At 44.3% G+C, this 11,664-nt stretch overlaps 1 protein-coding gene across 1 annotated transcript; it reads left to right on the plus strand.

Moving 5' to 3' along the window:
• Window positions 1–3,845: 3,845 nt before the first annotated feature.
• Window positions 3,846–11,664, plus strand: LCTL (lactase like). Its single transcript, XM_081888845.1, is given in 10 exon segments — window positions 3,846–4,130; window positions 4,132–4,162; window positions 5,414–5,509; window positions 6,362–6,416; window positions 6,511–6,672; window positions 7,768–8,036; window positions 8,943–9,069; window positions 9,154–9,353; window positions 10,526–10,589; window positions 11,510–11,664. Coding segments are annotated over 10 exon segments (1,215 nt in total). The 5' UTR covers window positions 3,846–4,035; the 3' UTR covers window positions 11,626–11,664.

The following is an 11,664-nucleotide window of genomic DNA, read 5'->3' on the forward strand; positions in this document are numbered from 1 at the left end:
AAGCATTAGTTGATTACTCAGTGTGATTAACCAATTAATAGCTTGATTACAGAGTAAATATACAGCTCTGGCTAATTGGAACTGACAACCCACTGGGGGTCTTCGACTTCCACTGCTGGGGCTGACATGTTGCTTAATGCTCCACTTTCGTACTGCGCTGCCTCCCACAGCCCGACTTGCACCCCTAACCTTTCTCCACCCCCTAATGAATAATTGTTTGTCTCTTAACATCTCTGAACATTCTTCACTGTAGCCTGCCTTGCTTCCACTAATGCCACTCTTTGGTTTCCGGAGTTTGTGAGCATGGAAGGGTTGAACAAGAAGCCTCAACAGTCAGGAAAGTCAAGACCAAATAGCGCCAGATAATCTCGCCTGACCACACTGGCCTAATTTAAGGCCTTGGTTTCCCCTGTCTTTTAAGAAAGGCTGCTCAGAGCTTGCACTAGGGGAACGAAAAGAGGAAGGCAAGTGGAAGTGTTATTCTAATGCTGCCATCTTGTGGGGGGAATGGAACATGGAACCATCTGACCTCTAAGGTTTGTCTTCGGGCAAATTTTAGTGCCTGCTTGCTGCAAAAGTGTCTCCATCACTACGGTTTTGCCTGAAGGGGCTGCTCATCAGAGTCAGGGATTTGCAAAAGAACCATAATGGCATTTTAATGGCTGTGAAAGTGACCCAAGGGCAATTCACCTGTGGTGTATCAGATGAAGCTATCTGTGCCCTACAGATGGGCTACTCCAAAGCCCTGTCTGTGTGGCTGCCTTCACTGCGTTGGGCCCAGGAGGCAGGGCTCTCTCCCTCTCTCCAAACTCTGTTGTGAATAGATTTCACTTTTGTAAAAGGTGGTGGGTGGGTGAGTGAGTGAGTGAGAGAGCTTCAATTGGTGCAATTAACCAAAGCTCTAACAACACCCAGCTGATGCTGGCTCTGGTCTTATCAAATGCTGATGGCCTAGCTTAAATTGAGATGCATTCTGGGTGGATAGTGGAGATGATGTCACCATTTGAATTCAATTGTTTGGAGGCCAGTCATCAAGCATTAGAGCAGCAACTATTAATTTTAAGGAGAGAATGCCAATATTTGAAAAGTGAACTACTCACTAAAAAACTTCCTCGCCAGTCGTCATACTCCAAGTTGAAAACTCTGTGTTTTGGGATAACCTCATTCCTTCTTGCTTTGATATGTGATCTCCTCATTCTGTCCTCATTCTGATCAGTTTCATGGGATTCCCCCTCCCCATTGGGTGCTTCCAGATGAGTGTTGATTGAGGAAAGGCAGCTTCTCAAGCATTAATTTTTTTTGCAGAGCCTGTATTCCACCTCCCTTTGCAAAATCTCAGCGACCCATTTGCAATTTAAGCCTGCACCTGGAAACACTCATTAGTAGTCAATAAAATTCTTCAGCAGGTGCTCTTGCTCAATTGAAAGATGAAAAACTGCTTTTGCTGGACAGCTCTTGTCATGTCCTTTGCATTGCACTTGGCAAAACCGCTTTTTGCGGTTCAACGAGTTTCTTGCAGAACCCCCCAGGAAATGAACAAAGCCTTGGCAAAAAGAGCATGAAAGTGACCAAGTCCCATTTGGTTCAAGGAAGATTCCACACTAAAAATTCCCACGGATGGTGATGGGGCTCGTCCTTCATTATGAAGCTGTGCTTACCAAGTCCTTTGCAAAAAAGAAAAAAAAGGAGGGGAAGGAGAAACTATTTGTATAGTTAAGCTAAATCCTTTGCTGCACCAATGGCTGCAGACAAAATAGAAGGATTGTTCTGTATTGTTGTAGGGCGTTTTTTCTTGTTGTCGTTCTTGTTTTAACCAATAGAACATAGATGGGGAGGCGCTCTACCTAGAAGTTTCTACCATATGTATGAAGCAATCTGTAAAGTAATGTAAAGGTGAATTTGTTGTTCGTGCTCTGGTAGTTTTCCAGCTGTGATGTGAAAGTCTCCCCCCATCAGAGCACCACGCAAGGAAAACTAGCAGGTAAGAGCAAGCAAAGAGAACAGTAATTGAGTGAGGGGGGCAGCGGCTATTTTAATTAGCAGGTAACTTACTAAAAAAAAGGCAAGGTTATTTATAAATATGCCTCCAGATCAAGAGAGTACAAGAGTGTGTAATTATAAATCAGAATTTTCAGACTGACTCTCACACATCTTAGCGCTGATCATTGCTAAAGTAATTATTCACACAGGTTTTCTAATTGCAGTTTGGGCCTGCTCTCCTGTCTTTAATAGGAATGGGGTAGAGGGAAGCAAGTGACGTTGTTCCTGGGCCCTGGTGATAGAGCAATAGGACGTGAGCTGTGTGTCAAGCTGTTGTTAAAGGGCAGCAGCAAACAACCTCTTCTATCAGACTTTACTAACCTGGTGGCCTCCAGAAGGCTTGGACCACAATACCCATCAGTGCTTCCTGAAGCTGACAGGTGTTGTGTTCCAAAATGACTGGAGGACACCAGATTAGCAAGGCTTGCCCTACCTAAATCTTCATTGGTTTCTTTTTGGATAAGAATCTGGATGAATCAATAAGAAGGTACATTCCTGTTGGGGGAGAAGGAGAGTAAAAGATCAGTCCTGGATGAGAGCTGTTGTTCATTGCAGTAACAAAATGGAGCCTCCCTATTCAGCAGCAGTCTCTCTCTGCTCACCAGATGCTGCAAAGGTTCCATGGAAGTATCCTGCTGGCCACTGGCAGGGGCCGAATGGAGAAGATGGGGCTTCTTCTGATCTTGCAAGGCAATCCTTAGTTCCAAACAGGTTAGCTGAAGGAAGGGCAACATGAGCCTGGATAGCTCAGTTGGTTAGACCATGGTGCTGATAATGCCAAGGTTGCAGGTTCGATCCCTGTATGGACCAGCTGCATATTCCTGCATTGCAGGGGGTTGGACTAGATGATCCTCAGGGTCCCTTCCAACTCTACAGTGCTATGATGATGATGAGTGCTATCTAGATTTGTTTGGAATATCCCTGAAATGTTGATGAGAGGTGCTTTTCTTCCATCAGGTGGACCCTTGGGACAGCCTTTTCATTGCAATGCTGGTACAAGGATCAGTGCAGATGTGTGTTTTGGGAGTAGCCTTTCTGCTTGGGCTACCACAGGGTCTAAAGCCTGCGGAGGACTTCTCACGGACAAAGCAGAGCCCATTTTCCTTTCATTACGGAGTTTTTCCAAAAGACATATTCCATCTATGGCTGGTTTTCTTCTCTTTTTTTGCTCGGGGGTGGTGAGAGATTGCGAATTTATCTGTCGACCCAGGATTGCCTGCTTTTTTGGTGTCTTGTGGCACCTTGAAGACTAACAAATTTATTAGGGCACCTCCAGGCTGTCAGTATTCTGTGGCAGGGATTTAAACACATCCCAGGAACAGAGCTGGCCCATCCATAAGGCAAGAGGTGGTGACCGGCTTCGGTGGCAGTATCCTCAGGGGCAGATCTGGCCTCCAGGGAATGCATCACCCCCTACTGCTGCCGCGATGGCAGTGATGACTGCAGTGGGCTTCTTGGAGGCCGGATCTGCCAACTCCTTGGCAGCCCCCTTCCCCAAGCAATTCTCTAGAGCAGCCTCTCAGCCCATAGAAGTTGCTGGTGGCCTCCTCCCACTCTTTTTCCTGATGTAGATCTTCACTCACCCATTCTTTTCTGACATGCACAGGGTAAGGGGAAAGCCATTTTGTGGTTTGCCTCGGGTGTGAAAATGTCTTTGGCTGGCCCTGCCCAGGTTTGTGTGATAAAGTACAGTGGTACCTCAGGTTAAGAACTTAATTCGTTCTGGAGATCTGTTCTTAACCTGAAGCACCACTTTAGCTAATGGGGCCTCCCGCTGCCGCTGCCCCGCGACTGCATGCTTTCTGTTCTCATCCTGAAGCAAAGTTCTTAACCTGAGGTAATATTTCTGGGTTAGCGGAGTCTGTAACCTGAAGCGTATGTAACCTGAAGCGTATGTAACCTGAGGTACCACTGTATTGATCTTGCATTTATTAAATCAAGAGAGAATGTTGGACACTTTCAAAAATTTTAGCCATTTAAAATTTTCTTGCACACATGCAGGTATTTCAAGAAAAATACGGAGGGTGGCAGAATACGAGCATGGCAAGTTATTTTAAGGATTATGCAGATTTGTGTTTTGAGAGTTTTGGTGAAGCACTGGATTACTTTTCATAACCCCATGGTAAGTGCCAGCTTCATCCAGAAAGAATGCACATTAAAGCCAAACATCTGTATAACGCGGAAACTTAAGACAAGGATCCAAAGATCCACACAAACAGTACAGTGCCGTAGCAGCAAGGATGGAGGTTTCTCTGACAGCAATATGGGGCATAATGGCCAGAGCTTGGAGACAGAGGAGAGCTTAAATATTATGGCATCAAGTTTTCTGAGTGTGGGGAATTTTGTGGCTTTTTTTTTTTAAAAAAAAGGTTAATATTTCACCAGGACTCAAGATTATAGATGCATAGTTGTTAAGAGCACCTCAATCTCTGAGCGCTAAGCGATCGCAGAGGTCTCTGGGCATACCTTGTGTTATGCTTTTCTTAGAATGATCACTGGAAGCTTGTGGTGGTCTTTGTGATACATGGCTTTATTTGTACATGCATACAGCCTGAGCTGAAGGTGGAAGATCTCCACAGATCTTGCTTCCCCCTCAAGCCATTCCTTTATGCCTCTTCCAATCCCACTTCAACACTGCCTGTTCTTTGTTCGTCTTCAAACACAAAGACCTTGATACCACCTTCAGCCAGGGAAGGGGAAAGGTATACAGTAGCTTCCCTTCTGCATATCTTATGTAATTCCCATGGCCACCACTTATGTGTAATTCCTTACGGTTGCAAAGAGACTATCTAAAGCCATTAACCTGCAGTACTGTACTTTTTCTCTGCAGGAAACCCTGAAACCCTAAAGACATAACACAGGCTCAGAGGTGACTAGTTTCCCAATTTAAAGGCTGCAGTCTTAAGCACTTATATATGTGATTAAAGCCCAGTGGATACAGTGGGGCTTTCCTTCAGAGTAAATATGCAGAATGTTATATAGAGAAGTTAAAACATGGGTTGGCAAACTAAGGCCCGGGGGCCAGATCCGGCCCAATCACCATCTAAATCCAGCCCGCGGACGGTCCGGGAATCAGCATGTTTTTACATGAGTAGAATGTGTCCTTTTATTTAAAATGCATCTCTGGGTTATTTGTGGGGCATAGGAATTCATTCATATTTTTTTCCAAAATATAGTCCGGCCCCCCACAAGGTCTGAGGGACAGTGTACTGGCCCCCTGCTGGAAAAGTTTGCTGACCCCCTGAGCTAAAACATATTGTGTGTCGGCTATGTGGCCAATTACTGGCCAGGGCGCAGTTTAATTTGGCAGTGCCAGTTCTTATGTACTTTCCCTGCTTCTGTACCCTAAGTGAAACAAATGTTGTGTTTCCAGACAATTGCAGTAGAAGGCTATGAGACAGGACAGCAAGCGCCAGGCCTCAAACTAGGCTCGGATGGAGCTTACAAAGCAGCACATCATATAATTAAGGTAACATGGGCAGAACGCTGAATCCAATTCATGTTAGTATTGGATTCCTCTGTGACCAGAACAGTGAAGACACCACTTTCCCCCTTCTCAACTTTGTATCATTCCAGCCACATTCATAAACATACCTAAGAGCCTTGTTACATCAGACCAAAGGCTTGTATAGTCCCGTGTCCTGTTTTCACAGTGGCCAACTTGCTATCTCTGGGACATGAATGCAATGGCTTGTAATTCTTACCAACTTCGCTGTGAGTCCCAGAAGATTTGCTCCCTGCCTTGTTAGCCTTTCCCCACTTGGCCTGGGAGGATAGGGACCTGGGAGGATGTGGTCTTTTGTAACTTTATTTTAGATCCTGTGGTGATTTATGTAGAAATTGTTCAGTTTGGTTTGGTGTGTTTTAATGGTGTGTTTTTTATTGCTTGACTACTTTTGTTATGTTGTGCTTATGGACTTCATGTTGTAAGCCGTCTTGAGCATGGTTTGAACTGTGGAAAGGTGGCTTACAAAAAAAAAAAATGGTATTCAGAGGCACAATGAAGCCATCAGGACTAGTAGCCATGGGTAGAATTTGTCTAATCCTTTGTCTGGCTCACAGCTTTGCCCATCTTTGCCTTCATCTGCCCCACCTAAAATAAAACATGTCTCTCCCAAACCAGTCTCTACAGCCATAGAGCTGTAACTCTCAAAACAGTTTATCCCCAAAGGTGTTCTCTTTCGTTGTCTCCTGAGACAGATGGATGCCAACAAGTAGCTCCAGCAACTTCTGGAGGATACTATATTCCCGCCTGTGCTTGCAAATATAACATCCCTGATATAGACTCAGACCTTAGCAGAGCTGCTTCTTTTCACTACAGGCTCATGCAGAGCTGTGGCATTCTTACAAGAAGAAATGGCGCGGGGAACAGAGAGGTAATAAGCAGAGTTGCTATAAACAAACAGCTATTTGGAGGTATGAGTCCTAGAGGCTAGAAAATAACTGCAGCACTGTCCCTTCTCTTTTAAGGCACTATTGGGATTTCTTTAACTAGCACCTGGGGCGAACCTATAGATTTAAGCAAAAAGAAAGATACAGAAGCAGCTGAGAGGTACCTGCAGTTTTCTCTGGGATGGTTTGCCAACCCAATTTACCACGGAGACTACCCTGAAATTATGAAGGATTACATTGGTAAGTCATGCTGGTTCACTTTTTACCTTATTTTCACAAAGTGAATTTTGGGAGGCTTGCCCATGTGATGCATTCAAGCTCAGTGTTAACTACCAATTGGGAGGTTCCTACAGTGACAGGTGAACCAAATAGAAACCCAGACCTTTTTCTTCAAATCCAACTATTTTACACCTTTAATGACTCTCATACCAAATTTGCTGCTGCTTTAACCAGTGTTTCTGATGGCAGCCAAGGCAAGAGAGGCATCCTGGTGAAGCAGCTCATGCCATCTGCTCCTGAAGAGACCAACCAGTCATAATAACACTGCGTTATGATAATTAGTCTTTTTTTTCTTTTAAAGTATTTTCAAACCACCTTGAGGGCAGTGTGATACAGTGGCTACAGTATCAGACTAGGACATAAACCAGGGTGCAAATCCTGACATGGCCAGGAAGCTCACTGGTGACCCTGGACTACTCATTGCCTCTCAGCCTAGCCTACCTCACAGGGTTGTTGTGGGGCTTGAGGAGGGGGATAACCTTGCACACCACCTTGAGCTGCCTGGAGGAAAAGGTGGGACATAAATTCAATGAATATACAGCAGTGGAGCCGGGTCCATTAAGATGAACAGGCCACTCCCCCACCTGCCTGCCTCCTTATAACACAGGGTGGCTTTGCCAACTTCTTTCTCTTTGGTCTCCATTCTGCCCTTGCAGAAGACAGCAGGGAGGAAGATGGGGACTAAACTGTGTTGGCTCTTCCAGTCATTGGCTCTGGCTCCTTTTTTCCTACCGGTCCCAGGCACCAGCCACTAGAGATACAGTTAGTGTGGATGCAATGGCTGTATTGCATCCATTAATATCACTAATTTCAACTCTGAATGGGATTGGCATTGGCTACAACCTAATGCACTTCTATTGAGCTTATCCCACTGTAATCAGAAAGAGGGTCTAATTGAGGCATTAATGACTACAGAAATACAGCCAGTGACTGCTAAAGAGAGCTTCACTGCTTGGATGTTGTAGCCAGCATATGTGCTCTTTCTAAAACAGGCAAAGGTAAGAAAGCTTCAGTCCTACACAGACTGCTTTTTCTTCTTCGTGCTTGCCTTGAAAGGTAGAAAAAGTGCCAAGCAAGGACTGGCATCAAGACTGCCAGTTTTCTCAGCACAAGAGAAGAGCTACATTAAGGGTACAGCAGACTTCCTAGGAATAAGCCATTTCACCACCCCTTACATTTCACAAAAGAGCTATCCGTCGGAAGAGCTAAGCTATTTCACCAACAGAGATTTGATGGAATTGGTGGATCCCAAGTGGCCAAATGCAGGGTCCCAGTGGGTATACACTGTGCCTTGGGGCTTCCGAAGACTACTCAACTTTGTCAAGGTAATGTGTGCTTCCTTAAAGAGTCTTCCTCTTTGCAAGATGTGTGCTATTCTATCAAGTTGGAAGCACTGTAAAACATTATAAGCACATCAGAGCTTGTCTTTTGTATGAGCTTGTATGACCTCCAGCATCAATTGATTTGCATCAGAGAACAAGAATCACCAGGTCACTTGTATGACCTCCAGAGCTTGTATGACCTCCAGCATCAATTGATTTGCATCAGAGAACAAGAATCACCAGGTCACTAAAAACAACTTTTCTATCAAGGTAAATGCAATGCTTTTCAACTGAGAGAGCTCTCTAGAGTCAGCTGCAAGTTATCCAGTGTGATGAAATCAAGAAATTACATATACCTACGTGAAAGCTAACTACCAAACAATGCATGAATGCATACAAGCATGACATTTGGTTTACACCAGGGATGGAGAATCCCTGCCCTTCGAGTGTTCTTAGGAATACAACTCCCATTATCTGTGTGCTAGCTAAAACTGATGGATGCAAGAGTCCAGCATCTACATGGCCACAGGTTCACTATCCCTGGGTTTTTAATAAACCTTAACTGGAACTAGCTGCAGCTGGAAGTGCCATTGCATCAAACAATGGTTTAAAGGAGCACCCCATGGGTAAGTGTTGGTTTGGGCTCCAGTGCTCAACAGAACTTGCAATCAAATCGTTTCCAGCCTTTTTACATACTGCATACTGCACTGCATTCTATAACCACAAATATTTGAATTATCTTGGATCACTCCAGCTACCCTTAAAATATGTACATTGGGTGTTGGTTTTTGTTGCCTTAGGAACCCAGCTCCAATTTCAGTGCAGCAAAATGCACTCATGGCTCTTGGAACAAGGGCAGCTCTACCTTTGATACACATATCAATGAAGACTTTCTCTTTTTGTTTATAGGCACAATATGGAAACCCACTCATTTATGTGACTGAGAATGGCATTCCAGAAAAGCTACTGTACGCTCAGCTGTGTGATGAATGGAGAATCAGTTATCTTAAGGGATATATTAATGAGATGCTAAAAGGTGAAGTTTAATTCAAATAATCAGCAAATCAAGAACAGGTATAAACTCTCAAACTTAACAAAACCATATGGTCCTTTGTTTCAGCTACTAAGGATGGTGTTAACATACAGGGTTACACTGTCTGGTCTCTACTGGATAAATTTGAATGGGAACAAGGTTATTCTGAGAGATTTGGACTCTACTATGTTGACTTTCAATATCAGAACAAACCTCGGTACCCAAAAGCTTCAGTTCACTATTATAAGGCAATAGTTGAAGCAAATGGATTTCCTAACCCAAGGGAGGTAAGGCCACTTTCTGCTAATTTTTGCTTCATGGGGAAAGGCAAAATTGATCAGGTCTGAAGCATCAAACAAGCATCACTTGGTTTGGAGTTTGGCAACCATGCTTCCTTCTAAGGAAAGAGCAGAAGAGCGCTGCTGGATCAAACCAAAAACCTTTTGTGTTCCAAAAAGAATGAAGTCTCAAGGCTGCTCTCCAGTGTGATGTAGGGAACTTCATCTGCCTAAGTTGGGTTTGTTGTTGGGACTCCCATCAGCCCCAGCCAGCATGGCCAATTGTCGTAGATAAGAGCTGGAGTCCCAGCAAATACCCAGAGGGCCAACAGTTCCCCATCCCTCACTTGGGCAGACTAAGAACGTTTCCCTGTATCACAATGGAGAGCAGCCTTGAGTATTGCCTTTTCACACATCACAGCAGGGAGAGCCAATGTTGTACACTCCAGATTTTTGGACTGCAGCTCCTGACATTCCATGCAGGATGAGGATGGTGGAAGTTGTAATCCAACACCTTTGTGGAGCTCCATCCATGATGGTTATTCTCTGCACTCATGGTTTCCTTCACTGTTAGAAACTGAGATATGAAAGCTATGAGCTTAATGGCACCTTAAACCTAGGTTATGGGTGCAGCAATGGAATGTCCAGACACACTTTTTATAACAAGAATACAAAGCTGAAAATGAACAGCAGCTAAAACCTTATGCTCATTTTTCACATGGTCTAGTCCTCATCTGAAGACTGCGAAAAACAAAGCCCCACATTTCCTGCCTGCCCCCTTAATATTCTTATGAGGGTCCCTCAAAACGCTGCCTTTCTGTAAGGCCGGCTGAGAGGCAGAGCCTTTCAGTTTGCCTGATGTGATGATTTCTTGGAAGTTGAGCAGGCAGGAATTTCTCCTCCCACGCCCTCAGCACTAGCAGTGGCAGTTTTAATCTGGAATCATAAGTGCAGTACTGTGCCCCAAGCTCAGAAATTGCTTGCACTATAGAAATTCCCAGTCGCAAAATGCACCTAGAACAATAGGAGTTTCGAACGCTGGTTTCCTTCAAGCACAGTAGCTAGTTCCTCACCTAGCAGGTGTTTTTTTAATAGCACATTGATGTGGACTAATGTTTAAAGAGCACACTGCTCCTTTCCAGCTCTATTACTTTATAGATAACAGCAATTCGATTTGGCAGGTGGAGAACTGGCACCAGAAGGCCACTGAAGCCTGCTCAGCCATGAACCAACTCCTTCGTGCAGGTAACTCGTTTGAACTGCCCAATGATTACTCTTCCAGATCACAAAGTCTGAGTTGTAGCAGTAAAGGTAAAGGTACGTACGGGCCAGTCGTGTCCGACATCTCACTTAAGCGGCCGGGGGCCAGCGCTGTCCGGAGACACTTCCGGGTCACGTGGCCAGCGTGACGAAGCTGCTTTGGCGAGCCAGCACCAGCGCAGCACACGGAAACACCGTTTACCTTCTTCCAGATCACAAAGTCTGAGTTGTAGCAGTAATATAGATCAATACACTTAAGTTTCAGTTTTGCCATTAGAACTTTGCTCACTTCAGAAATTATAACATACGTTTAAGAGAGTCTTAAGTCTCTTAAGTCGAGTAGGGAAATACAATGTAGAATGATTGTGGTTGTGCACTCTTACCTTTAAGGGCTAGTACAGAAAGTCATGGGTGCAGCCGTCTAAGTGTAACATTTTTTCCTCGCTAGAGACACATCACACAGCACTATGGAAGCTGCCTCCCAGCAGGCACGGTTTGAGGATAGTTAGTAGTGATGGGGGAGAGGATGCTCCGCTATGTGTGCACCAGAATGGCAAATGGTGAAGCTGCTCCAAAGATTGACAAGTCTTTCTTTCCCTTTCTTTAAAAATTAAGAGTATCAGCAGAATACTGTTGCTAATATACTCGGACTAATTCACAGTAATGGGCACAACCCATTTTTGTTATCATCTGAGCATTCACATGCTTGTAGATTCTGTTAAAGGGGGGGAAAGACAGGAATCTAGAATTGGGCTTCCTTGTGTTTCAAAGTTCTTATGGGAGTTGTTGACATTTGTTCATAATTCCAACTTAGTGCAGAATGACAGCAATGCTGCTCAAAAGTAATTTTTGATGAAAATGCACAGCTGTACTTATCTAGCCTCCACTCTTTTCTCAAATTTCAGAGCCTTTGACAACTCATTTGGAAATGGTGACTGAGATTGTTGTGCCAACAGTTTTCACTCTCTGCATTCTCATAAGTGCTGTTCTACTGCTGATTCTACTCAGGAAACATCATTAACAAGCTTTTCATAAAACATCTTCATTTGAAAAATGTTCC

Source organism: Podarcis melisellensis (assembly GCF_964234715.1).
Source record: "Podarcis melisellensis genome assembly, chromosome: 14".
Taxonomy (NCBI): Eukaryota; Metazoa; Chordata; class Lepidosauria; order Squamata; family Lacertidae; genus Podarcis; species Podarcis melisellensis.